This window comes from Laetiporus sulphureus (genome assembly GCF_001632365.1).
Source record: "Laetiporus sulphureus 93-53 unplaced genomic scaffold LAESUscaffold_44, whole genome shotgun sequence".
In the NCBI taxonomy this organism is placed as follows: Eukaryota; Fungi; Basidiomycota; class Agaricomycetes; order Polyporales; family Laetiporaceae; genus Laetiporus; species Laetiporus sulphureus.
In genome coordinates, this window is record NW_024468553.1 from 43,179 (window position 1) to 71,049 (window position 27,871).

The 27,871-nt window shown below is 47.3% G+C and overlaps 13 protein-coding genes across 13 annotated transcripts; 5 read left to right on the forward strand and 8 right to left on the reverse strand.

Annotated features, from left to right (window-relative positions):
* Positions 1-76: 76 nt before the first annotated feature.
* On the reverse strand, positions 77-1,448 carry LAESUDRAFT_705315 (Prp18-domain-containing protein; the record flags this gene model as incomplete). Its single annotated transcript, XM_040906583.1, has 6 exons — positions 77-137; positions 192-290; positions 345-484; positions 541-638; positions 693-1,164; positions 1,224-1,448. The coding sequence occupies 6 exons, from the start codon at positions 1,446-1,448 to the stop codon at positions 77-79; spliced, it is 1,095 nt and encodes a 364-aa protein (XP_040760633.1).
* A 184-nt stretch (positions 1,449-1,632) lies between these two features.
* LAESUDRAFT_762324 (cytochrome c oxidase subunit VIb) lies at positions 1,633-2,162 on the forward strand (the record flags this gene model as incomplete). The annotated part of the gene is made up of 6 exons (XM_040913077.1): positions 1,633-1,655; positions 1,708-1,739; positions 1,798-1,831; positions 1,884-1,984; positions 2,039-2,046; positions 2,103-2,162. 6 exons carry the CDS (start codon positions 1,633-1,635, stop codon positions 2,160-2,162), a joined length of 258 nt encoding a protein of 85 aa, XP_040760634.1.
* Positions 2,163-2,344: 182 nt separating this feature from the next.
* LAESUDRAFT_729671 (uncharacterized protein) lies at positions 2,345-4,653 on the reverse strand. Its single transcript, XM_040909680.1, has 10 exons — positions 4,585-4,653; positions 4,476-4,526; positions 4,377-4,421; positions 4,252-4,323; positions 4,075-4,202; positions 3,906-4,016; positions 3,811-3,853; positions 3,281-3,763; positions 3,056-3,215; positions 2,345-3,002 (listed from the first exon to the last, which is right to left on the reverse strand). The coding sequence occupies exons 1-10, from the start codon at positions 4,586-4,588 to the stop codon at positions 2,651-2,653; spliced, it is 1,449 nt and encodes a 482-aa protein (XP_040760635.1). The 5' UTR covers positions 4,589-4,653; the 3' UTR covers positions 2,345-2,650.
* A 140-nt stretch (positions 4,654-4,793) lies between these two features.
* On the forward strand, positions 4,794-6,386 carry LAESUDRAFT_729672 (actin-like protein ARPC2). Its single transcript, XM_040909681.1, has 6 exons — positions 4,794-5,016; positions 5,074-5,120; positions 5,176-5,414; positions 5,480-5,730; positions 5,789-6,129; positions 6,184-6,386. The coding sequence occupies exons 1-6, from the start codon at positions 5,002-5,004 to the stop codon at positions 6,206-6,208; spliced, it is 918 nt and encodes a 305-aa protein (XP_040760636.1). The 5' UTR covers positions 4,794-5,001; the 3' UTR covers positions 6,209-6,386.
* LAESUDRAFT_705328 (homeobox-domain-containing protein) lies at positions 6,085-8,267 on the reverse strand. Its single transcript, XM_040906584.1, has 4 exons — positions 7,799-8,267; positions 7,615-7,745; positions 7,022-7,563; positions 6,085-6,957 (listed from the first exon to the last, which is right to left on the reverse strand). Exons 1-4 carry the CDS (start codon positions 8,203-8,205, stop codon positions 6,529-6,531), a joined length of 1,509 nt encoding a protein of 502 aa, XP_040760637.1. The 5' UTR covers positions 8,206-8,267; the 3' UTR covers positions 6,085-6,528.
* Positions 8,268-9,747: 1,480 nt separating this feature from the next.
* Positions 9,748-10,509, reverse strand: LAESUDRAFT_386374 (uncharacterized protein). Its single transcript, XM_040902271.1, has 2 exons — positions 9,977-10,509; positions 9,748-9,922 (listed from the first exon to the last, which is right to left on the reverse strand). Exons 1-2 carry the CDS (start codon positions 10,414-10,416, stop codon positions 9,895-9,897), a joined length of 468 nt encoding a protein of 155 aa, XP_040760638.1. The 5' UTR covers positions 10,417-10,509; the 3' UTR covers positions 9,748-9,894.
* Positions 10,510-10,773: 264 nt separating this feature from the next.
* LAESUDRAFT_660679 (uncharacterized protein) lies at positions 10,774-11,535 on the reverse strand (the record flags this gene model as incomplete). Its single annotated transcript, XM_040904884.1, has 3 exons — positions 10,774-11,052; positions 11,108-11,172; positions 11,226-11,535. The coding sequence occupies 3 exons, from the start codon at positions 11,533-11,535 to the stop codon at positions 10,774-10,776; spliced, it is 654 nt and encodes a 217-aa protein (XP_040760639.1).
* Positions 11,536-11,740: 205 nt separating this feature from the next.
* Positions 11,741-13,215, forward strand: LAESUDRAFT_386756 (protoheme IX farnesyltransferase). The gene is made up of 2 exons (XM_040902274.1): positions 11,741-11,771; positions 11,841-13,215. The coding sequence occupies exon 2, from the start codon at positions 11,856-11,858 to the stop codon at positions 13,179-13,181; it is 1,326 nt and encodes a 441-aa protein (XP_040760640.1). The 5' UTR covers positions 11,741-11,771; positions 11,841-11,855; the 3' UTR covers positions 13,182-13,215.
* On the reverse strand, positions 13,165-14,242 carry LAESUDRAFT_386706 (uncharacterized protein). The gene is made up of 2 exons (XM_040902273.1): positions 13,277-14,242; positions 13,165-13,216 (listed from the first exon to the last, which is right to left on the reverse strand). Exon 1 carries the CDS (start codon positions 14,158-14,160, stop codon positions 13,306-13,308), a length of 855 nt encoding a protein of 284 aa, XP_040760641.1. The 5' UTR covers positions 14,161-14,242; the 3' UTR covers positions 13,165-13,216; positions 13,277-13,305.
* A 4-nt stretch (positions 14,243-14,246) lies between these two features.
* Positions 14,247-16,387, reverse strand: LAESUDRAFT_729677 (citrate synthase). The gene is made up of 10 exons (XM_040909682.1): positions 16,325-16,387; positions 16,168-16,275; positions 16,018-16,085; positions 15,910-15,962; positions 15,597-15,856; positions 15,450-15,541; positions 15,220-15,393; positions 14,789-15,170; positions 14,565-14,727; positions 14,247-14,507 (listed from the first exon to the last, which is right to left on the reverse strand). Exons 1-10 carry the CDS (start codon positions 16,358-16,360, stop codon positions 14,443-14,445), a joined length of 1,401 nt encoding a protein of 466 aa, XP_040760642.1. The 5' UTR covers positions 16,361-16,387; the 3' UTR covers positions 14,247-14,442.
* A 135-nt stretch (positions 16,388-16,522) lies between these two features.
* Positions 16,523-17,485, forward strand: LAESUDRAFT_738459 (putative methyltransferase; the record flags this gene model as incomplete). The annotated part of the gene is made up of 3 exons (XM_040910896.1): positions 16,523-16,600; positions 16,660-16,867; positions 16,965-17,485. The coding sequence occupies 3 exons, from the start codon at positions 16,523-16,525 to the stop codon at positions 17,483-17,485; spliced, it is 807 nt and encodes a 268-aa protein (XP_040760643.1).
* Positions 17,486-17,545: 60 nt separating this feature from the next.
* Positions 17,546-18,601, reverse strand: LAESUDRAFT_762333 (uncharacterized protein; the record flags this gene model as incomplete). Its single annotated transcript, XM_040913078.1, has 3 exons — positions 17,546-18,074; positions 18,137-18,414; positions 18,470-18,601. The coding sequence occupies 3 exons, from the start codon at positions 18,599-18,601 to the stop codon at positions 17,546-17,548; spliced, it is 939 nt and encodes a 312-aa protein (XP_040760644.1).
* On the forward strand, positions 18,539-20,448 carry LAESUDRAFT_729680 (nicotinate phosphoribosyltransferase). The gene is made up of 10 exons (XM_040909683.1): positions 18,539-18,681; positions 18,744-18,870; positions 18,930-19,217; positions 19,266-19,432; positions 19,481-19,530; positions 19,587-19,602; positions 19,657-19,779; positions 19,830-20,037; positions 20,095-20,243; positions 20,295-20,448. Exons 1-10 carry the CDS (start codon positions 18,619-18,621, stop codon positions 20,346-20,348), a joined length of 1,245 nt encoding a protein of 414 aa, XP_040760645.1. The 5' UTR covers positions 18,539-18,618; the 3' UTR covers positions 20,349-20,448.
* The last annotated feature ends 7,423 nt before the right edge of the window (positions 20,449-27,871 follow it).

Below are 27,871 nucleotides of genomic sequence, written 5' to 3' on the forward strand. Positions count from 1 at the left end.
GAGAAGATATAAAAAGACCAAAAAGATAGCTCGCAGTATGGTACGCTGAGAAAACGCTTAGCAGAACATGCAGTGATTATCCCATCAGCTGCGTCACGTCGCCCGGTGGGTATTTCGTCTGCGAAAATGTCAACAGCCTGCCATCGAGTTTAGAAAGGGCCAACAATCAAGAGAACAGGAAACTACCGCACCGTTTCAGACTTTGAATGTACTTCCGGCTGACTTCGTCGTTGAGCACATGTGCAACTTGATCTGCAGAAATCTTCTCCCGAGCGGAACGTTCATGAATACTATTGTAAGGTTCTCAGAAATGGCACTTTATTATGTGAGGACAATATACGCACCCCACCATGGTCACACCGATGGGCCAAGGCGCATTGCCGATGGAGAGCCTTAGGTAAGAGTCGTTCGCTTTCTGGTACTGCCGTTTCTGCATGTGGTGCACAATCTCGGCAACGCGTGCTAACATATCTGGCGGAAGGTTCTGGAGGGGGTTTGAGTAAATACCATAGCGATTCATGAGCGATGAATAACACAAACTCGTGAACGGAGAAGCTTGAAAAGCGGCTTTAGATATTCGGCGGACTGTCTTTGCGTGGCTGCTGCCAGCTTGCCCTGTGCCGTCCGCTTGACGTTTTCTGGAGAGAAACGTTAGCTACGTTATATGCGATCGCGCAAGAAAGGCTGCTAACCGGGCCGCTCGTCCATCCACCCCTCCCACTCCTTCAGCGTCCGTTTCAATGCATAGTAGATGATGGGGTACAGCCTGTCAGGATCCGTCTTGACCAGCTCCAGATCCAAAATCTCCGGCATATCCGCAGAGCCCTCCTTCTTCTTTCCCTTGTCCTTTCCCTCCTCCTGTGCGCGCTTGTCCTTCAGCTGCCTTTCCACATTCTCGACGTCCTCCAAAGCCTTCTTGAAGTCATTCTGGCCGCCGTACCGATCGTGCCCCTTCTCCTCAATGAGCTCGAGGGCGCGCAAGCGGAGCCGCCTGTCTTTGTCAGACTCGCCGAATAGGCGGATAGGTTGGCCCTTCGCCCGAAGGCGGCGAACGGTCTCTTCGTTCGAGATGTTGAATGTCGCAGAGGACTCTGGAACTGGAGATGCACTGGATCTGATAATATCTGGGGAAGGAGACACGGACGATGGGCCGGAGGAAGAAGCCTGCTCTCCAGTTGCGCATTGGGCTTGTCTGATAGTACAGAGGAGAAAGAGATACTCACTTTTGTTACAGCAGCATTTCGCCTCCGTTCCTCATGCTCCCGCCCTTTCTTCTCTCGTTCTTCTCTCTCCTTTGCGTCCTTCTCCTCGCGTTCCTTACGCTCACGTTCCTCCTTAAGGCGCTCAATGTCGCCTCGGCGCATATACTTTGTAGGCCGCTGTGCGAGAACGGGATCCTCCCGCAGTGCCTTGCGCTTTACGGCAATCTCAGCTTTGAGAGCGTCCATGGCGGCGAGCAAACAGACAGAATGTGAATGGTGGTGGCGGGCCAAGGCGGCAGTGACGGTTAAGGCCGAGGCGCGTAGCCGAGAGTGAGCGAGCCCGTGCGCGGCGCATTCCATCATCTCCCGACTGCAACTTGTACATCCGACCACTTCCATCTTTCCTCCCCATTCCCTCCATACAGCTGCCATGTCTGAGTCTGATCTCTCGAGGTTTGTGCTTAGTCGGCTGCTAACAGCGCATTTTTCTGACCTGTTGCCGCAGCAAATACGTTCTTCAAACCGCTGGCTTCGACGGTACATCCTGGAATAACACAACGTCTCTCTCCGCTGTCACTGACGTCTGTCCGCATAGCCCGGTTCCCTAACCAGAACCAGACCTGGCACTGGTGCGCGCCCAATGCCAATCCTCGCTGCTTGTGTGTTGACTTGTCACTTTAGCTTCCAGAACTACACGGACTACTTCAAGTGCATCGCAGCCAAGGGCGAGGACTTTGCGCCTTGCAAGCAGTTCAAGCGGGCGTACAATTCACTCTGCCCCAGTAAGCTCTCATATTTTATCCTTGCGCCCTTATAATTGATCGCGCCATTTCCAGATGAATGGGTGAGTGTGCAATGCGCGGTATCCTTGCGTGTCCGCTGACCCCTTTCGTCTATAAGACTGCCAAGTGGGATGAGCAGAGGGAGAATGGCACGTTCCCCGCCTCGCTTGAGCCGTGAAATGTAGGAGCTGTCTTATTGTGTACCATGAAAGTCGCGAAGGGGGAAAATAGATGTTTTCCTTGAATGGGCTTGCAAAGAGTTACAAATTGTTTCAATCGCCGACCTTTGAGACTCGCGCCATCCGAGGGAACGTATCATACTTCCCGCACTATTTAAGCCGACAAGAGGCATGAGTTGTGCGGTCTTTGATTGAACATTGAGCATTTGTTCGTGTACATGGCTTTGAATGCATATAGGTACTCTAATCCAGTGTGCAATCGATTCCTGACAGTCAGAGCAGACGTATGCTATAGCTAATTCAAGAATGGCGGTGCAAGACAGGAGAGCTGTTCGAATCCTCCAGTACAGCAAAGAAAATAACATTAACTCGAAGACAAGACAAGCAAGGGATGTACATTGCATCTAACCCAGAAGCTGTCATTCGTTCTGGCGGCAGTTAAGGCGAGTCCAATCTACGCTTTTCAGTGAGCATTCTGTCACGCACATCAGATCTTGACCTCGTCGATTTTCTCCGTTTCCTCATGCGCCCCATTCTCTGCGGTACTGTCGCCAGCAGCATCTTTCTTGCCAGCGGCGGCACTGGCAAAGCTGAACGATGGCCGCACGTTCGCAGCAAGCGTAACTGGACTCTTGTGCGTATCAGACGTGGGAGAGGCCGGGCTGGCGACAGAAGAGGCGGGATGCACGGGTCGCATACCCGGGTGGTCCCGTTCGCGCTGAGACGCCGTCCGCGACGACGTTCTTGACATCGAGTGAGACGCCCTTTCTTTGAACTGTTCTCGTTCTTTTTCAAGACGTTCCTCGACGGCGGCTTCCCTTCCAGAAACGTCGACGGGCCTTGAAACTGGTTAGCAACGAGGATCGCCGCTCAGCACAGGAACACCGCTTACTTAGCCGCACCGAACGGATTAGGTTTGTGCGTACTGGGCGCTGCTGCGGACGGATTAGGCGACGCGAGAGGAGAAGGGACAGCGGAGGAGCCACTGGATCGGGGTAAGAGCTCGAGCTTGCGTCGACTCATCTGAGGAGTTGAAGGTGTAGAGTTGCTTGCTACATACCGTGACGAAAGGAACTCAGTGCCCACGAACTGAGAGCATATGTGAGGATATACGCACGCGAGGTACTGTTGCGCGAAATCGCGCGGGGCCTCCGCCAGTCGCTCTCTTCGGGCGGATTGGGCACGTCCCGCGGTGGTCCCATGTCGCCGCGGCCACGCATGCTGCCGAACCGACTGCCAGGACCCTCCGACACGCTCGGCTTGAATTTGCCGCCGATGGTCCACTTCTCTTCAGTATCAGCGGAGGTGACGGGACCCTCTCGGAAGTTGGACCGCCGCCTAAAGCCTTGCTCGCCCGCCTCAGACTCGAAAGAGGATGCAGTAGATGACCGAACCGGGCCGCGGGAAGATGATCGCCAGTCAGATGCGGTGTCAGAGACGGAGGTCGGAGGCGGCTCGCGGCCTGAGGGACCCTCATACCGGCGGTGGGGGCCCTCACGAGAGGAGGAGAGGTCAGGAGGCAAAGGCCCCTCACGCCTCCAGTTCCCGGCAAATTTCTCATCGTCAAAGCCACCGTGGCCTCCACGAAAGCCTTCCTTTGCTAAATTCATGTCAAGAAGAATTCATCTGAAAGCTGAAAAGACGTACGAGGCTCAGCGACGCTCACGCGAATCACGCGGCCTGCCAGATTCTAAGTGAACGAGTTAGCCCATGGTCAATACGGAAGCAGGCTGGAAACTTGCCGAGCCAGACTTTTCGAGTGCATCTTTAAGACCCTGTAAGTCAGCAAACTCAATGTAACCAAATCCCTTCGGTTTTTCATCCCGGTCTCGAATGATTTTGACGGACTTTGTCTGACAAGTTGCCTGTTTGGCGCGGTGTTTGCGTCTACTGAGCCAAAGTAAAGCTTACATGCATTCCGACAAAGAAGTCCTCGAGTTCACTTTCAGTGAGGTCGAAGGCCAAGTTACCAATGAAGGCAGTGAAGGGGGGTTCTGTAGGGAGGGGAAGATCTTCTCTGAACGAAGGCGCACGATCGGCTGGGAACAAGTATCAGCAAAGACAACACAACAGCGCATGGCTACATACAGCGCGAGGACAAGTAATCATCCCTCCTGCGGTCGGATGGGCGTCCAAGGTCACCCTCGTTCCTAGCAGCAGCTAGTAGGGCTATGAATACAGATACTGATCATTGCAACGAACGGAAGACCTACGTGCAGTAGGGAGGGCATCCATTTCATCAGCCCACGAGCCCAGGGCTGCGACGAAGCATCAACACCGGCTCTTGCATCACGATGATTCTCGCTGCTTACCGCTATCACCCAGGAACTCGTTCAGAGACATCTTCTGTGCTTTCTTGGGCGCTGTACGAGCGAGACATTTCGTGAATCGCAGGTAGCACATCAGAAGAATGATACGAACCCATTTTAAAGACTGCAGCTGAGATGTAAAGCGAGAGCAATTGGTGGTTCAACGCAGAGAGGAGCTTGTGCGCGAATGACCAAAAATCTCAGAACTTTAGACCGGGCATCGAGCCTTAATCGGTGAGCTCTCTCACGGGCAACACCGCTGACCACTGCTCTCTCCCTCATTCGCTTTCTGGTTTTATTCAACATACATTCCGACGACTGGTCGGGTCCAGCCACTGCTACCTGCGATCGCGACTGAATGACTCTAGTCACGGAGGACTGAGCGGTAAGGATCACCGAAAAGGCAGAATAGCCTCCTGGAATTACGTAAGTAAATCAGTATTCCAGTCCGGGCGGGCATGTGGCCATCGCTACCTGCTCGTTACCCACTCTCTTTCCAAACAAGTTTGACGGACTTACGTCCACCAACATGATATTACTTGAGGTACATTGGGCACCTTAGCACTATTTGAATGAATCAGCTGAGATTTGCACACCCCAGTCACACAACTACATCATCCAGACTACGCTGGCAGAGAAATGCATCAAGTCGGTGTGCTGTTCCCTCATCCATCATGCACCGCTATAACTGGAGGTCCTGTAGGCCGAGCTCTCTGGACGTTCAGTTTGTTGACTTTGATGGCGTCCGCTTCCACCTGTCCACGCCCGAGCGCAAGACTGCGTTGCTACTCTCCATGAACATCCGTTGCTGGGACGAGCTTGTCAGATACGGCGTGAACGATGTGCTCAAACGGGAATATGGTGCTCTTCTAAAGGGTGCGCCAGAGCCAGAGTACGACATAAGTCTGGAGGTTGATCTCGAGAAGATGCCCCCGGAGGGTGGTGAGTGGATCCGTGGCCGGCTTGCCTCCGTGCCACGTATGGACGCACAGCTGATCCCCTGCTAGAGGAACGAGATGCCTACATCAAGAACATCGCACTGCTCAAGCGAAATGCACTGGCAGTCCCATTTGAGTCTGCATTTGCCGCACAGAAACAGCTAGAGGCCGCCGGCAACGGGCAGGGGGGACTAATGGCCTTGCACTACCGCGACGAAGAGGTCATCTACGTGCAGGCATCCCCGGATCGCGTCACCGTTATCTTCTCGACCATGTTCCGCGAAGAGACAGACCGTATCTTTGGCAAGGTCTTTCTCCAGGTACGCTTTAGCAGGCCTGTCAAATGATATTGCTTCTGACATCTGCGCCTTTGGGCAGGAATTCGTCGATGCACGCCGGTTGCCCACGATCCAGAGTGCGCCGCAAGTCCTTTACACCACACGCGAACCTCCCCTGGAGATCCGTCACCTTCCGGGGCTCACCGACTCCGACGACGTGGGCTACGTGACGTTCGTCCTCTTCCCCCGCCACTTTGCCAACGCAGAGATTGCATCGGCCACGATTAGCCATATTCAACTCTTCCGTGACTATCTACATTATCACATCAAATGCTCGAAGGCGTACATGCACTCGCGTATGCGGCACCGGGTCAGCGAGTTCCAGAAGGTGCTAAACAGAGCCAAGACAGAGGTTGCTGTTGCCGACAGGAAGACTGCGAGGTCAGTAGGTAGTGCTTCACGTCGTCATTTACTAAACTCACGGTATTCTCTTAGCGGTCGCTCTATGATGTCGCGTTAAGTGCGATCATTAGAATGGTTCAATGTCAAGGATCCATTGTATTTCTAGCGGCTCGGGCTTATAAATGATAATTTGTACGAGACACTGGGGATGATATAACTTAAGTCCGGTTTTCCTACGTCCCGGTAGAGCGCACGAAGACTATCAATAAATCTACAAAGTATGCGTTGATGCAGATAAGCCCATATCGCGATGTGTGATTAGAATGTGGGAATAGGGTATCAACTGAGCGAAATTGCAGGAGGGAAGCGTGGTACCCAGGTTTTGATGAAGTATTGGGACAAGTGCGCTGCTGGATCGAAGAGTGATCCTGGCAACGGCTATGGTGGGCGCGAGTACTGAAATCCGCCGCGGCGTTGTGGTGACTCCAGCGGAAAACTGTTCCAGTTGATAGTCGCACCAGATTGCGAAGAATGACCGTCGAAGTTCTGATGAACGGAGCCAAGAGAGGAAAGTCTGTGAGACGCATAACCTGGGTGCGAAACAGGTTCATGACTACGTCGCTCGGAGTACTGACTCGGATATTGGGGGGTGATGGGATAAGACGTGGATGCGCAGGTTGGCACATCGACAGGATGAGACGGAGGTAGTTCGTGTGTGATATATGTGTGCATTCTACCATCGAGCCATGCGCTCATCGAAGGCTTTTCATAGTGATATAGCGGGGATTGCGGCACATTCGTCGGTGAAGGGATCGCATACGACTGGACGAGGGGCGATGGCTCTCTGAGGGACTCCACAGAGGCGGACTGCGAAGAGTGAGGGTCAGGAGGTCCAAGGATATTAACCATGCGACGAAACCCCGCAACGTACCGGAGAAACCCCAAGGTGCTCAATGCTGTGCTGTCGGCTCACAGACGTCGGGAAGGACCCTGCGTTCCCATCTTGGGGCTCCTCCGCATAGCGCGGCGCCGCGAGCAGAGAGATATCGCCGTACGCCCCAAAGAGATTGTAATTCTGCGCAACCTGAGAAAGGACGACGGCGGATCCGACGAGCTCGTGGCGCAAGACTCTCGTCGCCTGCTTGTCTTGGGTCCAGTCGCTGCATTGCTTCCAGCAGCAGGTGACCTGGCTGTTGGATTGCGAAGTGTTCTTCTTGCGGTGGAAGAAGACAGGCGGTTTCGAGAGGCTGAACGTCGCGCGACCCAGACCAGGCGCAACGTGTGCAAAGCTGGTATCCACGATGACGTCGAAGGGGATCTCCATCTTGAAATCAGACCCTGCGCATTGGACGTGCCACACGATACATCGTCTCGCCTCAGGCACGTATGCAATCAAATCATGTCTATCGTGCGTCATCGCGATGCGCCGCCACGTCCCGATGGTCAATTCATAACAAGGCATAAATGTGACGGCTACTCGAGATCATCAGACTCAATATTCTTTCCTTGAGAATATTCACTCACGTCCATCCTCCCCGATATGGCGACGGAGTTCACTCTCATCGCCAGCATTTACGTAAGAGAAGATCTGTGGTGGATTGTCCAGTTCTTCCCCGACTCCCCTTGCTCCTGCTTGGAGTTTGGCTTTCGCTCGCCTATCGAATGATGTTATCAGCGACAGCTCCAGGCTGTAATCATCCGCGAATACCTGTTCTGGAACCAGATTTGAGTCTGTCTCTCAGCCATGCCGAGTTGGTCACAGATTTCCTTTCTTTGGGCCGCCGTTGGATTTCTGTTGACCTCGAAAAACCGCTCGAGCTGCGCCAATTGTTCCGGTGTAACTCGAGACCTTTTGCGCTTCTGTTTAACCACACCGATCCCTGCATCTATCGCGCGCGTGCGCAAAAGCCTCGGCGAATGTGGAATTTCTGTTCCACTTATCGGTGACGTGCGAAGCGACGTGCTACTTGTGGATGTTGACGGAGAGGTTTCATCCAAAAGAGAGTCGCCGTGCGATGGAGATAGAGCTTCCGGAAGAGTAGCCAGAGTATTCTGAGACATTTGGATGGCGATTTCAGGGAAGGTGACTCCTCGAGGCGCCTGAGCAGAACGCATTGTGGCGGGAGTAGAAAGACTTACGGTCCGTGGCAGGGAAAAAGTAGTGCGCAGGCCGCTAGTGTCTCTGATATGACTAAGCCAGTAGCTGTGCTGCAGAATGAAAGCCTCGATACGGAACTAACTGTTGATATCGATAGCCAGTATTTCGTTCCTGAGACGCCGGGACCAATGCGCGCAATTGAGGGGTCAGAATGACACATACGCACGACACGACGTGATCTTTATGGATCTCGAGAGAAACGCGAGTCGAGGAACTGTCAAGAGATCCTGAATGTTGAATGAATGTCGGCGTGCGTGGTTGCTCCAAGGGAGGCGCCCCTCGGCGTCCAGCTATAACCCGGCTAATCGAAGATCTTGGCCTATGGTTTCATGTCTGGATGTTGCCGTAGTGTCGTTGCACCCGTGGATGACTCCAGTTACTAGCGCAGACTGCCTTTTGGAGAACGGTCCGTTCACAACGCATCGTTAGGTCCACGACACGAGCCATGGGTGGCCAACTCTGAGCACGACGATAACACAGAGAAGCCTTGTGATGAACTCTGGCATTTGCTGCAAACGGACGGAACTCAGTGGCACCTCATGAAGAGAATCCGGGCCATCCTAGATGGTCAAGCCCATGCAAAGGGGCATCTCCGGCCCACGCGCGTGAAAAAATGCAGTGCAACTAGAAGAGCATCCCTGAGGACGCTTCCGTGACCACTTCACCCTCGAAACAAAAGAGCGGCAGACGTACCGGATCGGACGTCGGTTGTGTCACCAAGGCGCTTGACCTCAGTTCAGGTCTGAGGCAGTGCCCTTAGGCTTAGGCTAGTATTTTCTTGTGGATTGCCCCGCCATGCTAGGTACAATCTGAATTTGTATTTGTCTGACAGACATCAGCGCCGCATCAACACTTCACGGCACGGGACTTCACTCCGAACCCTTAGGCCTCCTCTGACCTCCAGATCAACTCAGGCACAGCATTAGACACCACCGCGTATGCAATGGCAATCTTCCCGAGAACGGTGATCGGAGTCGAGGTGTTTCAACCTGAAAGGGTTGTCCTCCGCCACTATGAGCATGAGCGAATTACATGATGGATGTTGGTCTCACTCGTGCGTTCTGTAGAACCGAGAAGGAACAACACTTAGTATCTCCCTTTGCTGGCCACCCAGTCTTTCAGACACCGAGAAATTGCTTCTTCCGAGGCCAAGTCGTAACAATAGCGGATCAAGGAGCTGCGGAGTCGCAATTATGTGTAACAAATGTGCAAGGATCATGCTTGCGGAGAGAGACGTCAAAATATGTCCGCGGGGACCATTCATCCTGTGGAAAGCCAATCAATCGCTAATCAGCAATACACCGACATCAGAGCGTTGGGAGCATGGAGTCAGATGGTCCCACAATTACAAACACAGTTCGTTATCGTTGACGGTTGGAGATAGCTGGAGATTGGCATGCAGATCCTCCTGTCCGCGACTCTCTCCGTGACATTCTGAAGACTTCGAGCATTCTGTACACCATCTGTGGGCTTGGTCTCCAATGCCCGCCCTTCACATTCGTCTGTTTGATCGAGTCCGGCAGCCAGAACATCGGCCGCCTAGATTTGCGCCGAGCTCTTGATGGGCTTGTTATAATCCGGCAGTGTCCTTCTCATCAGCGCCAACGCAGCGCTTGCACCTATCTGGCCCACCGGTACCAATGCGATTACGAACGACCAGATAGAACACGAGAGCTGCAAAGTGAAAGTTCAAGATACCAGATTATACATACTTGCCTCGCGAATTACCTCTGCGTGCGTGATACAGATCGACGATACTTACGCAAACAGGCGCCAGGCACCAAAGACATCGAAGACAAAGAGAGAAAGAAGACAGGCGTCACCTGCATGCCCACAGTGAGCACCTGCAAGATTATTTCCCCATAACTGCGACATCCCCTACTCCAGATGAACGCAAGGAACCTCCTAATATCGCGGCCGTTTCGTTTCACGATCGTCGTATCCTCCAAGGTCTTTACGCTTGAAGTCACCACGAAACCCACCTCCCGCATAGCCGCCGCCCGGGGGCCCATACCCACCAGGCCCTCCTCCGTGTCCTCCTCCGGGAGGCCCTCCATAACCGCCTGGTCCTCCCCCAGGTCCTCCATACCCACCGGGACCATTCTGTCCACCCGGCGGACCACCAAACCCATTGGGAGGGCCATGGTCACCAAATCCTCCTCCGCCATGAAATCCAATACCTCCGCCGCGACCCCTGAGAAAAGGTAAGCGACCTCGTTAGGTCAATATATATATATATAGGATCCGACCGTACCTGAATCCTCCTCCTCCGAAGCTGCCGCCCCTTCCACCACCAGTGTCGTCTCGCCCACCCCTGAAGCCACCGCCGCCGTATCCTCCACCTCCTCCCCGGAATCCTCCCCCACGAGCACCGCGGAATCCAGCTCTGTCACCGCCACGGAATCCGCCACGGAATCCTCCCCGGCTGACGAGGGGAGCTGGAGGTTCGGGCTTCGGTCTACCACCCAAGCCACCACCAAGACGACGAGGCTTCCAGCCTCGGACAGTGCGTCCGCGCTCGACGTCTACCAGCACTCGCTTGCCCATGATTTGCAGTCGATCGGACTCCTTGTACGCAGCTGGAGGTTGACCCACGCAAAGGTAATGATCCAGACGACGGCTGCTGGGTTAGTATGCCTTACAGAGTTATAAACGAGTGTACCTTTCATGTCACGCTCACGCTCAAAGACAATGAACGCATAGCCCCTGCTGCGTCCCTTTTTGTCACGGACGATTCTCACTCGTTCGATGCTGCCAAATCCTTCGAATTCGCGCCTAAGATCGCTGTCGGAGGCGTTTTTGTGCTAATGAAACGGCGCAGTCAGAGATATTGCAAACAAGCAGAGCAAACACTCGTACCAAACGTGCTATAAAAAGAGTTTTATATGGGTCACCAACCGCCTCTGCGTCATCAGCGGGCTTGTCTGTGTAACTAGGTCAAGGAGGCCGATGGCGATGAGTGATTAGTTTTACTCACAAGTCTCCTTTGCAACATTAAACTCCTCGGTTTTCTTCGCTTTCCTCTCTTCTCTGCGGATCTGTCGCTTGGTCTCCTCCGCATACGTGAAAGCGGGCTCCTCGCCTTCCTCCATTCCTTCGCTTGCTCCAGATTCAATCATACCTTGCGTCTTGTCCTCCCTGAGGCGAGCGAGTAGCGGGCCAACTCCGCCGACATCCTTCCTTCTGACACGGTCGATGTCCCTGTCAAGCGGTCGCACATATGGCAGCGGCGGGCGCGGGGCAAAGAGCTTGAGCAGGTTCGGTGGCAGTAAGTGCGTGCCGGGCATGTTCGACAGCGACCAAGATCGTGAATAGTATCGTCAAAGGGTAGAATAGACAAGTGCAAACCAAATTGTGAGAGTATGAATACGGTTCGGTGACGGCAAGTCTGAAAGGTTCACAGTAAAAGGCGATGCACGTCGGAAAGACCGGCCACGATGATGGTGGAGAGGTACGAAGCAGACGTGGGAACTCTGTGCAACGCGCTTTCAGCTCAACTTCAACCAGCGCCGGCAGCACGCTCGTGAGTCGTCTCCTTTTTTTTCCGTCGAAAAAACAACGTTGGCAACGTATCACGCATCTCATTGTGCAGGTATCTTGCAGCACAATGAAGGCATTTAGGTCTTTCAATCAGCGGTATCTATGCCGCCGCTGCAACCCTCATCTGCGCCACTCCGCTCAATCATTAAATTTGTCGCGCCTCTCATCCACGCTCGCAAGCAGCAAGCCCACAAACTTCAGCTGGTTTTTCTTCCACAACGATAGATGGGGAACAAATCCAGAACTTTGGCGGTCGCATTTGGGCGATGCCATGCCCCCGCCCATAACACAAGCGATAGCCACACAGACCCTCGACATGTCACAGTATCCCCCTTCATCCGCCGTCTATCCGTATAAGCAAACAGAAGCAATGACCAGTCGCCAGCTCCTCAAAGTCTATTGGCAGCTTTCGAAACCCCACCTGAGCATGTTCGTCATCCTCGCAGCAATGTCGGGTGTGGCCCTCTCGCCTCTTCCAACTACCGTGCCCGTACTCCTATCCACTGCTATCGGCACGGCCCTCTGCTCGGCATCTGCGAATTCACTGAATCAAATCCAAGAGGTCCCCTTCGACGCTCAGATGGCTCGCACGCGCGGGAGGCCCCTTGTGCGACATGCTATAAGTCCACTGCATGCCACCGGCTATGCTGTCCTTACGGGCATCGCGGGACCGGCTCTTTTGTGGACAATGACAACCCCAACCACAGCCCTATTAGGAGCGGCCAATATTGCTCTTTACGCAGGCGCATATACCTGGCTAAAGCGCAAGAGCGTGGTCAATACCTGGGTTGGTTCAGTGGTCGGCGCTTTGCCGCCACTCATGGGATGGACAGCGTGCGGTGGCACCCTGTTCCCGTCTTCCGCCCACCCTATAGAGATCGTCCTTCCATCTTTTTTGTCAGCGGTCTCACTTGATCTGCATGCCATTGACAACCCGCTCGCACCTCTCGCGTTGTTCATCTTTATGTTCTGCTGGCAGTTCCCGCATTTCAATGCCCTGTCACACCTCCTACGGGAGTCCTACGCACAGGCTGGATATCGCATGCTCTGCGTGCTATCACCAACCAAAAATGCTCTCGTCGCCCTCCGCTATGCTCTCCTTCCCATCCCTCTCTGCTCTATCCTCATTCCACTATCGGGACTCACATCCTGGACGTTCGCAATCGTCAGTCTCGTGCCGAATGCGATTTGCGCGGAGGCCGCGTGGAGGTTTTGGCGGAACGGACGGGACAAGGACGCTCGTCGTTTGTTCCAGCATAGTCTTTGGTATCTCCCAGTCATGCTTGGACTTATGATGATATGCAAACGAGGTTTGGACTGGGGTTCGTGGTTGGGCACGCAGGAGGATGGGGAGGACGAGGCTCGCGAATCATCATCAATCACGAAGGCGTAGGTCAATGGACGGGATGATTGCTTCATATCAATGTACTGCATGTACAATCTACTTCAGCATAATGTACAATTCAAGCGATAACGCTGAAAGCTCACCGACATTTGCATCTACCGTTCACAGGATGCTACTTTTGAGCATAGCTTTTGCTTTGCGCACGCGCTGCTTGCCTCTGTCTCTTCAGCGCATCCAACCTTGACTTGAGCATTGTGACCTTTGCGTCCGCCTCCTCCTGCGCGCGCTCCTCCTCCAACAGCCGATCCATGATGAGCTCCCTCTCGTCGTGCTCCTTCCTTCGCCTTAGCTCTGCCTCGTTCAGCATTGCACTTCGCTCAGCAGGACCAGTGCCATCTTCCTGCGCCGCTCCCCAAGACGGGAAGCCCTCCGGCACGTTGCTAGCAACAAAGGGCTCTGCGACGACTGTGGCACGGTCGTACATCTCTCGCACATCGGGGGCGTTGATGACTGCAGCCTGGAATTTCTCCCATTCTTCGTCGATAGCTGATCGCGCTGCGGTCGCAGGCGCGGACATCGTCTCATCATCGTCTGATTCCTGAGACGAGGACGGCGGAGGTGCCCGCGAGAGGTCTGAGAAGAAGCCTTGTGGAAACCGTGTCTCTGCCACTGGAGCTGCACCGGATGGCGAAGGAATCCGTTCTTCTTCGTCAGTACCGTCGACCTTCCGTCTTTTGCTGTCCTCAGAAGTATTTTCTTCGTCTGATGGCTCTTCGTCCGCCTTCCGTTTCTGACGAAGGAGGGCTTCCTCTCGCTCCATCTCCTGCCGCTGCCGCTGCTCCTTCAGGTGCACTGCGTTAATACGGTGCGCCTTACTACCGACATGTCCATCCCACGACGTCCCTTGTTTGATGACAATGCCACAAGCAATGCATCGTAGCTGTCCGCTCGCAGTGTATGACACTAGCGGGTGTTTGACTCGTACTTCCTGTCGTTTTGCTTTGAGCAGCGATCGAACGTCCGTCATTGCGAGCCAACCAGGACCAGAAGTCAAGGCAGAAATGCAATGTCTTCAGCGTTTCAGCCCAAGTTGCAGTAGACACGCAGAATGCTGACGTGGTTTGCAAAAGGAAGCCCTACCAGATTGCCACCACGCATTACGTAAGACTACTACTACAAGGGTACACAAAACAACAACTATGTAGCGTATTTCTAGCAAGCCGTCGGGAGTTACGGGTAATTTTCTGTTGTGTTTTCTTCACCGCTCACAATGCGATGCCGACCAAGGCTCCCACCAGCCGAACGAGCTTTATTGCTTGTTCGCGAACATCTTCTGGATGGCGGCAGTCGAGTACGACTTGGGGCGCTCGATGGCTGTGATGGAATTAAATCTCAACGTGGAGTCGACCGAATAGACGACAATGTACTCACGAGCACCAAGCGCACGATCCCATATGAGCTGCGCAGATACACCGAAGGCACGGGAGACACCGAAGAGGACGGTGTAGAACTGCATCTCAGTGAGGCCGTAGTGGGCCAAGAGGACACCAGAGTGGGCATCCACATTCGGCCAAGGGTTCTTGGCCTTGCCAGCCTATCAAGAATAACAGGAATCATTATTGTGAGGGCGATCCCACGAGGTGCCGTATACTCACTGCAAGCAGAATGTCAGGGACAATCTTGAAGACCTGGGCAACCAGCTTGAACATGGGGTCGTCAGGGAGGTGCTTGAGCGCGAATTCGCGTTGAGCCATGTAACGGGGGTCGGTCTTTCTGAGGACGGCGTGGCCATAGCCGGGGACGACCTGGCCGGCTTTGAGCGTCGACCAGACATATTCCTTGACGGCCTCATCGCTCGCGTTCTCGCCCAGCTTGGACTGCATCTTGCGAAGCCAGACCAACACCTCCTGATTCGCCAGACCGTGAAGAGGGCCGGCAAGACCGTTCAGGGAGGCACCAAAAGCGAGGAAGGGATCTGAGAGAGCGGAGGCCACTAGCTTGCCGGTGTGAGCAGAAACATTACCACCTTCGTGGTCACTGGACGATCGTCAGCACGCGGACAAAACACGGTTATGAGACGACCTGCCTGTGAATGGTAACGTAGAGCCTCATGAGTTCAACAAACTCCTTATTGTCACCGAAACCGAGCAAGGTCGCCAAGTTCCATGAATAATCCTTCTCAGCGTCGATCGCGGGGAGCTTGCCTCCACCATACACATTTCGATAGATACGACCAGCGATGTTCGGGAGCTTAGCAATGCTACACAGAGTGCGACGGTCAGTGGTCCAGCCTCGGAGACAACTATGCAAACACACAGGTCCATGCAGTCCTCGAACACAGGGCCCCAGTACTCCTTTTTGGATATTCCCGCGGCATATGCCTTCGCGAAGGCGGAGTCGTGATTGAGCTGCGGAGAAGTGTGAGCAATAGATTCTGCGGCCATGACATCATGTCAAACATACAGCGGTGACAGCCAGACTGAACTGGCTCATGGGGTGGAGGGTGGGAGGACATCGGTCAAGGATCTCCTCAACGAACTCGGGAATGGCAGAGCGCGCTGCCCACTCCTTAGAGAGAGTGGCAACTTGCTCCTGAGTCGGAACCTCTCCCGTAACGAGCAACCAGAAAAGGGCTTCCGGAAGAGGTTCGGACCCGCCGGGCGCCTTGGGAAGGAGCTCCTGGCATTCCGGAATGGTTTTGCCACGGAATCGGATGCCCTCATCTGTGAAACGGTATGTATAAAGGACTATTTATATGAGAGAGAAGTGTACGAACCTGCGTCGAGGACGGATCCGTCCCAAATCAGAGCCGGAAGCCCTCGCATGCCCCTGAAACCACCGGCTCAGCATCTTTGATCCATCTTATTCTGCGAGACTATCTTACCCATAGAGCTGGTCCACGATAACAGGGCCGAATGACTTCTTTCCATGTGCAGCCCGCGTGGCTTTGACCTGGACGATCCAATTGAGGACGATGTTATGACGACGTCAGCAAGACTGCAAAAACGATTACAAGGCACGAGGATACACGTACGTTCTCGATCTCGGCGGGAATAAGATCAGCGAGCCTTTCCTTGAGAGTAGACTGTTTTGCAGAAGTCGAGGCGAGCCTGGCCGGGGCGGCGAAGACGCTGCGACGCGACTGAATGGAGATGAGCGCACGAGTCGTCATGGAGGCGAATGGGGCCTACCTGACCGAGGACGGAGCGGACGAAGATGGTAGACATGGCGAGCGTCGGGGCGACGAGGAGAGGAGAAAGCGTAAAGGCGCGATGCCAGCGCGCAACCTTATGAGCTCGCCCATTACGCTCACGTGTCTCTCGGATTTGTCGGCCTCTCCCTTCCTCTCCCTTGCATCCGGCTACCACTCTTACTCGTCGACACCGACGATGTCCAAGCGGAAGAGGTCGGCCCAAGCAGCGGCCGAGGACTCTCATGATCCGCAGCACAATGCTTTCCTCCCCCAAGTGCGTTTCAGTCCATTCCCCGCGGGGTCCCCGCTCACTCCCCCGGGTGGCTTCCACAGAAAAGACATTATAGACAGCGTGCGCATGCCAACCCCTTCTCCGACCATGCCCTTAGCTACCCCTCATCGCCGCGGGCCTGCAATTGGGACGCACTCTATCCGGCCTTTGCTGGCTCTAGCAAGACTCCCGAATTTGCCGATGTCGGCTGTGGCTTTGGCGGCCTACTGATTGCCCTTGCTCCTCTCTTTCCGGATACTCTGATACTCGGTTAGTGTCTCCTCGGTTGCATGCATTACCTCGCACGCCCTGCCGCAAACCCTTTCGCGTACGCCCGATTACTTTGCATCTAATTCCCTCCGTACAGGTTTGGAAATCCGTGTCCAGGTCTCTCAGTATGTCCACGATCGCATTGCGGCTTTGCGTGCGACATCGACGCCGTCCGCCGCAACTGCGCAGGCTTCCCCAGGCCCGTATCAAAACATATCCATTGTTCGTGCAAACTCCATGAAGTTTATGCCGAACTACTTCCGAAAGCACTCTCTATCTGCACTCTTCTTCCTCTTCCCCGACCCACACTTCAAGTCGCGCAAACACAAAGCCCGCATAATCTCCCCCACTCTCCTTGCAGAGTACGCGTACGTCCTCCGACCCGGCGGAATTGTGTATACAATCACCGACGTTCACGATCTGCACGAATGGATGAAGGCGCATTTGAACGCCTTTCCTCTCTTCGAGCCCATCAGTGAGGAGACCCTGCGAGCGGAAGGTAAGGGTGCCATTCTTGACGCTGTATACACCAGCACAGAGGAAGGGAAGAAGGTCGAGAGGAGTCAGGGAGAGAAATGGTTAGCATGTTTCAAGAGGGTCGAGATCATGCGCGAGTGACGTTCTCATGTGGCCCCATGTCAGTGTATCTAGTTGCGCAATGACATTATCTGATGATTTTCAATATTCATACATAACGACACCATCCATGATCGCATCTTGTTCTGCAGTCTCGCCGCTGGCACCTTGTGTAAGCCCAGCACCCATCGCAGCGACCAAGGTGCTCATCCGATCCTTCACGGCGCGCTTCATCTCCTTGTGGATAGTCTGACCTGCCTCACATGCCAGCTCAAAGATTTCGGCGAATCTGTCCACGTGCAGTCGAGTCTCCAGGGTGACAAGGGTAATCTTCTTCGTTCTCGGCATCACAGCCACAGTGAGATGAGGAAGGTCGTTCTCCTCGAGCATTGTCAGGTCCAGCACCGGTGACGTAGTGTGTACGCCTCCAGTGATGGCGCAGACAAAGTCGAGCAGCGGTATTCCAGCAGCCGCTAGAGCGAGAGTGGTCGCGTTGATGCATGTTTGAAGTAGTCCACCGTCTTGCTGGAGCACTTGGACAAAGATGTCAATCTGAGAGCGGGGATAGAGATTCGTCTGGATGACTGGTTCAAACGTAGATTTGATCATCGCGGCTAGCTCAAGTGTTCGCCTGGATTCTTGCAGAAGTCAATCAGATACTGTGCCGCTCAATGTGCTGGACAGTTCGCCCACCTGTCTACGCGTGCCCGCCTACGACGTTCTCCTGTGCTGAAGGGTAGGACATTCATCTCGACATTGATGACTGCCCGGTCGTGCAAAGTCTGCGAGCGCATTTTTGCTTCTCTTGGCCCAAATACCGTCACGAGGGCTTGAGTGAGGCCATGAGTGACGGTGGCCGAGCCGTCTGCGGTGCCCTGCGGAGAGAGGTCGATGATGATGTCCCGCAGCTCATATTGGCGTCGCCCGTCCGAGCGGTAGCCTCCGTCGTTCAGGATCTCCACCCGCGAGCTCTGTCGATGAGTTTAGCCGAGAACAGGGAGACAAAGGTGGCGATTTGTGACGCACCATTTGGATATTATCTGGATGGAGAGTAAAAGGCGACGGCTCGCAACTTGCCGGTAGCGTCCAATGGTTGCGATAACCACTGCGGCGGCGCTGCGCTCTTGGGCTGACTCTGCCTCTACTCTGCCTTCTCATCTCTCGCGCGAGTCACGATGTCTTTGAAGCCATCAAACACGATTTTGCCTGCGTCCTTGCTGGACACTGACTTGTACAAGGCACGGCGTCCGTTCACTTTACGCGCAGTCACCTGTACTCAGTGCGTATCGTGTCCTCACAGTTGACGATGCAGCAGGCAGTGTTGCAGCATTTCGCAGACGTACAGGCCACTTATCACTTCACGCACCGCGACAAGAATGTCTACTTTACGCGAGAGTGCTTTGAACACTTCAAGCTTTCCGTGACTCGTGCGCACTTCTTCATTCATCTTTGATATTAGTCTAATCCGAATACCCACAAACACTAGACTTTGGAGAATTGAGACTGACCGATGCTGAGAAGGAGTGGCTCAAGGCCGCCTGCCCTTACTTCACCTCTGAATATCTGCAGTATTTGTCAGAATACCAGTTCAAGCCCGATCAAGTTCATGTGGAATTCGTTTCTCGGCCTGATGATGACAAATGGGGACGTCTCGAGATTGATGCCATCGGCCCTTGGGCGGAAACCATACTGTGGGAAGTACCGCTTATGGCCTGCTTAAGCGAGATATACTTCCGGACGGTGGATACTGACTGGAATTATGATGGCCAGGAAGGTTCAAAGACCTCTTCTATAAGCTGTAGCATGCTCACTCATAACCCAGAGAACGCATATCACAAGGGAGAGACCTTGCTCAAAGCCGGATGCGTATTTAGCGAGTTTGGGACGAGACGGCGCCGGTCGTTCCACACTCACGATCTTGTCATGCATGGATTGGTTCGTGCATCGAAGGACTATCCTGACCAGGGGAGACTAACCGGGACAAGCAACGTGCGCGTCACCCCATCACCCAACCGTGCTATGCTCATGTTGCCTTAGGTCCATCTAGCACGCTTGCATAACGTTGCCCCAGTCGGAACTATCGCGCAGTACGTCATGACTTGTCATTGCCGTCTGCAATTCAGCCAACTGTTTGTCTCAACAGTGAATGGTATATGGCCGTAGGTGTGCTGTCAAAATAATGGACATTCGGATGACCAGACATTTGAATTTAGATAGGAGCTCTCGAGGGCTATGCGCACGCGAACGATATCGCTTTGAGGCTCTGGGAAGCTGTGTACCCGGATCAGTTACACATAGCTTTGACAGACACGTTCTCCACCGAAGCATTCTACAAGGTCGGTTGACGCTTTCATTCTTTGACACCGGAACTGAGTTCAAATTGTAGGATTTTGTCCGCAACCCCGACATAGCTAGGAAGTGGACTGGCCTTCGCCAAGATTCCGGCGATCCTTTCGTATACGCTCCTCGGGCCAAGCAGATCTATGAACAGCTCGGCATTGACTATCGCGAAAAGACAATAGTTTTCTCCGATGCTCTCAATGTGGAGAAAGTCCTAAAATTGAAAAAACAATGTGATGCCGTTGGCTTCAAAGGTGAATTATACCCAAGCTTACAACATGCCATACTCATGTAAGCTGGGGCTGTTCCAGCTTCCTTTGGCATTGGTACATCATTTTCGAATGACTTCAAGTCTTTATCAAGTGGTGGTGCCAAAGTCAGCAAAGCATTGAACATGGTGATCAAACTAGCATCAGCAAATGGAAAGCCTTGTGTAAAGATCAGTGATGAATTGACCAAGGTAATTCATTGCGCGTATTCATGCAGATTGATAATGACATGCAAGGGATAGAATACTGGGGATCCTGAGACTGTTCAGCTGGTGAAAACCATATTTGGTTTGTAGATAAGAGTTCATGTTTGCAGGTGCTTTCATGTAGTCCTTTGTAATTAGTTAATCTTGTCTTTCATCTCAACAAGCACTGAATCTATACATGAGAAAGGCAAAGCCTATGATTTTATAAGAAACATTCTGAACATATTGTGGTGATAGTCTCGGAGTGACTCTAATGTGACTAACATAAATCGATGAGACAATCTGAACTGTATCAATTGTCAGAAGTATAGAATGAGCAGGATTATATTTTCAATAAAATCAAGCCTAGACCATAATCTTTCTTCAACTAGTGCTCAAGTTATGGTATCATAAGACTTTTATGTAGCTGCATGCTTTGGATAAGATAAATGTGAGGTACCTATGTCTTGCAGATGTACATGCTACTGTGAATATGATGAAATATCTCAGAACAGGGCATGTAGCTTGGAGCCAGGTGACAGAAATGATGTTGTAATTTATAGCTATAGTGAAATGTCACATAGATAGTATATGTTCTGAACTACATTTCTCTGAGCTCAATCATCTCTGTGAGCCCCTTTTTATTTAGCCACCCTATGTAAAGATCCTATTTTTTCATACAAACATTATTAGTACAATGCTTAATAAAATTGAGTCTTACTTTCTAAACTCATTTTTTAGTAACTTTCTACTAGCTTCCTTTAGTGTAAGCTCTTATTTAGTATATCATCTATGCCATTGAAGATGACTATCACAAATCTGCTTATCATTCTAGCACTAATGCATCAAGAAAAAGACAGTAGTAGATGCCAGCCTAAAATCAAAGCTCTTGCTAATGCAATGTATTAGTAAAAAGTACAATGATATGGAGGTGTGATAAAATACTAGACTAGCTGGTGACATTTTCAATGTTAAAAGTCTGCCAATACTAGACTGAGATGAAGCAATTCAGGTAAAAAATGATAAAGATATTGAAGAAAAAGTTCAAATCTTTTCAACATCTTTACTGTCAATTTGTGATGAAAGTGTTCAAAATGTTATGAAGGATGATGAAAAGATTAGAAAAAGGTTGGATAAAATTTTTATCGTCATTTTTCTTCATTATCTTATAATCTTAAAGATAAAGTTATAATAATTTTTGATGTCTTTATAATGTCTGACCAAGATGAGGGCACCACTGTGTTATTTACAGATATAAAAGATGCATAGCATGCAACAGTCAAGATATGTATACTGCACTTTAAAAAGTGCTACTGTGCTAGCCAATGATATCACAGATAATTCAACAAAAGAATATCACATACTGTGATTAGTTAGATGGCTCAAATGCTAGTGCTTGTATAAACACTTAAAGAAAATGAAGTTACACAAATGCTAATAGACAGCATAAAAAAAGTCTGCAGATGCAATAAAAAAGGATGGTTCTCAAAAGCTGTGCCCTTGATATGTGAGACTAATAGACTCACTGATTCACATAATGAACTTACTTTAAGAAGCAAAGAAGTTGCTTATAGCTTATAATATTAAAGAGTAGTAGGTGCAATATAGATGTGCTATCCAAAGGATGAGGAGAAAGGATCTGGAATTTCTCACTTTATATGCTGACCTTATATATGTATCACTAAATGAAGCAATCAGTAGTTTAAGCTAAAAGATAATCAAGATATTTAAAAAGTTTAAATCCTTTCAGCATCTTTACAATTAACTTGTGATAAAAGCATTTAAATATTCTAACATTTTTTTTGTAAAAATAATAAAGACATTGAAAACAAGATTATATAAAATATAAATACTTATTTCATTTTAATTTCTACAATCTTTAAATAAAGTTATAATTAAAAGTCCTTAAATTTTTCACATTATCTTCTTGGGAATGAATGATGATGAACATATTATGATTATATCACATTCTTGTCATCTTATACTAAGCTAGTACTTCAATCTAAAGGCTAGTGCTACGATTAAAATGTTGACACTGTGCTATTAATATAACAATACTAAGAGTTAGAGGTCAGTACTATGCTAGTGCTAAGCTATCACTAAGCTGACATCAAGTTAAAGATTATTATGATGCTATGGATATGCTAGTACTAAGCTGGTACTAATATTTAAAGATTAGTACTGAGATCTAAATGTTTGCACTATCTTAGTTTAAAGCTAGCTTTAAGATTTGAAGGTTAATACCGAGCTAGCATAATACTAGAACTAAACTGGTGCTATGCTAACACTACACTTTAGAGATTAGTAGGTTAATACTGATACTAAGGTTCAAATGTTAGTACAATGCTAGTCACTGGGTGAAACAATCAGTAATTTGAGATGAAAGATGGTAAAAATATTGAAGAAAAAGTTCAAATCTTTTAAGCATCTTCACTGTCAATTTGTGATAAAAGTATTTATAATATTTTAACATCTTTTGTTGTGAAAGATGATGAAAAGATTGAAAGGAGATTGGATGAAATATTGATAATCATTTCTTCAATCATATTACAATCTTTCATACAAAACTATGATGAAAAGGTTCAAAATCTTTTTCACTTTTTTTGACTCAAAGATGATGAAAATATTGTGATGATGTCACACTCTTGTTTTTTCATATACTAAGCTAGTACTACGATATGGAGGTGAATACTCAGGTTTATATGTTAGCACTATACTAGTACTATAGTCAGAAGAGTAGTATTAAGATTCTAATGTCAGCAGTATGCTAACACTAAGATTTAAAAGCTAGTACTATGCTAATATTAAGGTCTGAAGGTTAGTACTATGCTAGTACTAAGCTAGTACTAAGGTCTGCAGATTAGTACTCAGGTTTGAAGGTTAGTTCTATGCTAGCACTAAGCTAATACTAAAGTCCAAATGTTAGTACTATGCTAGTACTACACTAGTACCAAGCTAGTACTACAGTTTGAAGGTTATAACTATGCTAGTACTATGAAGAAAAGTTTTAAAACCTCTTTTTTGATCAAAGATGATGAAAATATTGTGACTATGTCACACCCTTGTTTTCATATACTAAGCTAGTACTAAGATATGGAGGTTAATACTTAGATCCAGATGTTAGTACTATCTTTTAAAGCCTTAGTACTAGCATAGTATTGATCTCTACATCTTAGTTCATAGTTTTGTATAAAAGGTTGTAAAATGATTGAAGAAATGATTATTAATATTTTATCCAATCTCTTTTCAATCTTTTCATCATCTTTCACAACAAAAGATGTTAAAATATTATAAATACTTTTATCACAAATTGACAGTGAAAATGCTTAAAAGATTTAAACTTTTTCTTCAATATTTTCACCATCTTTCATTTCAAATTATTGATTGTTTCACCCAGTGAGTGCTAGCTTAGTATACAATGACAAAAATGTGATATGATTACAACACGTTCATTATTTTTAGCAAGAAAAGAATAAGAAATTCTAAAACTTTTAATTATAACTTCATCTTGAAATTGTAAAATAATTAAAAGATAGTTGTTAATATCTTATCTAATCTTTTTAATCTTCTCATTATTTAAAATTCTTTATTACAAGTTAATAGTAAAGACACTAAAAAAATTAAGCTATTCTTTAATATCTAAATAATCTGTGATCTTAAATTATTAATTGTTTCATACAGTGAATTGTCACTATTGAGATCATGGTGATCAAGACTTTGTCAATCTCATCCTTTTATGTGATTAGCAGTAGCTTCAGCAAACTCAAAAGATTCTTTGCTGTTCATAGATTGCTTGTTGATATATAACTGCTCATATTGATGCTTTGAACTAGTTGTCATGTCAAGGCATGATAGCTGAAACAGATGTGAAGACAATGTACTGACATCAGAATCAGGTTCATTTAACTATCAATGCACTCTTTAATAAAGACTTATTAGAAGCCCTGCTAAATTATGAATTATTACAATAGAAAGACAATGATGCCTTAGCACTTATCACTTGAACAGATATTATTGCTGCATTTGACAGTGACAATATAGATGCTATAATCAGTACAGTCATCCAAAAGCCAGCTATGCTAACATCACTATGCAAAGTTTTTTAAAAAGGTGATATGCAAGTGAGAAGAGCAATTATCTTTAGTAAGCAAAGAATGAAAAACTTTGAAACCTTCTTATTATAACTTTATTAAAAAGATTGTAAAATGTTTGCAAAAGAATGGCCCATATTTCATTCATTTCTTTTTAATCTTTTTATGACATTTGATAAGAAAAGATTAAAACAAGTATGAATATTTCTCTGAAATTGATAGTAAAAATGCTAAACAATTTGAAGTTTTCTTTCTAAGCTTCTAATGTGAGCAGTATACCAGTACTAAATTTAGTACTGAGGCTTTAGGAGATAGTACTATACTTGCATACTATCAGCATTTGAATTTGACTTATATTCTAGTTACTAGCTTGGTGTAGGATAACAAAAATGTGACATAGTTACAATATGTTTATAAATTATTGATTGCTTCACCCAATGTAGATGAAATAATCAATAATGTGAGGTAATAAATGATTGAAATATTAAAGATAAAGTTGAAATCTTTTCAGCATCCTTACTGGCAATACATGATAAAAGGATTGAAATATTATCAATATCTTTTCTTAATTAAGATAATGAAAAAGGTTGAAAAGCAATTGAATGACATATTAGCAATTGTTTTTAATTATTTGATGATCTTTTAGACAAACTGATAATAAAAAGTTTCAAAGTTTTTTTCATTCATTTCTGATCAAAGATAATAAACATATTATGATCATGTCACATCATTATCATTCTACACCAAGCCAATATTAGTATAAAGGTTAATACTTAGATCCAAATGTTAATACTATTTCTTGAAGCCTTAGTACTAGCATAGTATTAATCTCTAAGTCTTAGAACTAGCTTAATACTAGCACAGTACTACTCTCTAAAGTCTAAGTATTAGCATAATGCTAATGTTAAGATTTTAGTACTACTCTCTAAAGTCTAAGTATTAGTATAATGCTAATGTTAAGATCTTAGTACTAACATTTGAATCTTAGTACTAGCTTAGTGCTGTCACAGTACTGACCTTTAGATCTATGTACTAGCTTGTTACTAGCATAGTATTAACTGTCAAACTTTAGTGTGCAGACCTTGATATTAGCATAGTACTAATCTTCAGACTCTAATACTAGCATAGTACTAGCATTTAAATCTTAGTATTAGCATATTGCTAATGTTGGAATTTTATTATAACTCTTCTAATTTTAATACTAGCATAGTGCTAATATACAAACTGGAGGATTAATCTTTATATCTTAGCACTAGCTTAGTATATAATAACAAGAGTGTGATATAGTCACATTATTTTATTATCTTTGATCAAAAAAATGTAAAAAGATTATAAAATAATTAAAGAAGTAATTATTAATATCTCTTCCAATCTGCTTTCAATCTTTTCATCATCTTTTACAATGAAAAATTTCTAAGATTGAGGTGAAAGATAATAAAAATATTGAAGAAAAAGTTCAAATCTTTTAAGCATCTTCACTATCAATTTGTGATAAAAGTATTTAAAATATTTTGAACATCTTTTGTTGTGAAAGATGATGAAAAGATTGGAAGGAGATTGGATGAGATATCAATAATCATTTCTTCATTTACAATCTTTTATACAAAACTATGATAAAAAGTTTTGAAATCTTATTTCACTTTTTTTTGATCAAAGATGATGAAAATATTGTGGCTAGGTCACACCCTTGTTTTCATATACTATGCTAGTACTCAGATATGGAGGTTGATACTCAGATTTATATATTAGCACTATATTAGTACTATAGTCAGAAGAGTAATACTAAGATTCTAATGTTAGCAGTATGCTAATACTAAGATTTAGATGCTAGTACTATGCTAGTCTAAGCTAGTACTAAGGTCTGCAGATTAGTACTAAGGTTTGAAGGTTAGTACTATGCTAGCACTAAGCTAGTATCAAAGTCAAAATGTTAGTACTATGCTGGTACTACATTAGTACTAAGGTCCAAATGCTAGTATTATGCTAGTATTAAGCTAGTACTACAGTTTGAAGGTTAGTACTATGCTAGTACTAAGATGTAAAGATCAATACTATGCTAGTACTAAGGCTTCAAAAGATAGTACTAATATCTGGATCTAAGTATTGTCATTCATATCTAAGTACTAGGTTAGTTACGATTTCTGAGGTACAAAGAAAGAGTTTGTGCAGGACTGAGCACTTAGAGCATCTATGCAACATTTTTTGATCCCCGAGACAGTAGACCATTACAAAGTGGTTTCATTTTCTTCCCCTGTCCTGAGGTTAGGAGAGGGCCCTTCCTTCAAAAGTTTCTTACCAGATAATGTTTTGTTCTTACTGCTGTTTTTTCACTTTTCTAATGAACATACAAGCCAGAGTTTGAACCTGCATGATGCAGCTGATCCAAAAGGTGCAAATATTCAGAGCCAATCACAGCACTGAATTTGCTAGGATTAATGTCTGAAGGGCTGATGACTTTAAAACGGTTCACACTGCTGTGTTGAATGGCTTGAAAGCGATTCAAACTGTGGCATTCAATGGCTTCAAAGTGGTTTAAACTATGGCATTCACCATTTTGTGATGTAAAATGAATGATTTAACATTTTCTGGACTTATGCTAGTCTCTGCTTGAGAAATGAGAACAAATTTTTACATTTTATTGCTTTACACTTCAACTTCTTCATCCTGAGCATACAGAAACAAAAGCTACTGGTGCAATCCAGTAAAATTGTCTTATTTTGGTGACTGGGCCACAGCTCTTAGTGTGGCTAATGGATTTCTGAGGGTACTACATATGTTTCTATTGCTCAAAAGATCTACAAAAGAAGAGAAATAATGAGTAAAAGCTTTATAGAAGGTGCAAAAGTATATAAATGATTTATGCACAGCTTCAACAATGCATTTCTACAATAACACTCACACTGTGTGAAGCAATCAATAATTTGAGGTGGATGATGATAAAAATATTAACGAAAAAGTTCAAATCTTTTAAGCATCTTTGCTATTAATTTGTGATAAAAGTATTTAAAACATTTTAACAGCTTTTGTTGTGAAAGATGATGAAAATATTGAAAGGAGATTGGATGAAATCTTCATAACCATTTTTTCAATCATTTTACAATCTTTCATACAAAATTATGATGAAAAGTATCAAAATCTCTTTTCACTCTTTTTTAATCATGGATCATGAAAATATTGTGACTATGTCACACTTTTGTCATCATATACTAAGCTAATACTAAGGCATAGAGGTTAATACTCAGATTTATGGATTAGCACTATACTAGTACTATGGTCAGAAGAGTAATACTAAGATTCTAATGTTAGCAGTATGCTAATGCTAAGATTTAAATGCTAGTACTAAGCTGATATTAAGGTTTGAAGATTGGTACTATGCTAGTAGTACAAGAATCTGATGATTAGTGCTATGCTAGTATCAAGCTAGTACTTATGTCCAAATGTTAGTACTATGCTAGTACTAGAGTCTAAATGCTAGTTCTAGGCTAGTACTAAGGTTTAAATGCTAGTACTATGCTAGCATCAACCTAGTACTATGGTCTAAAG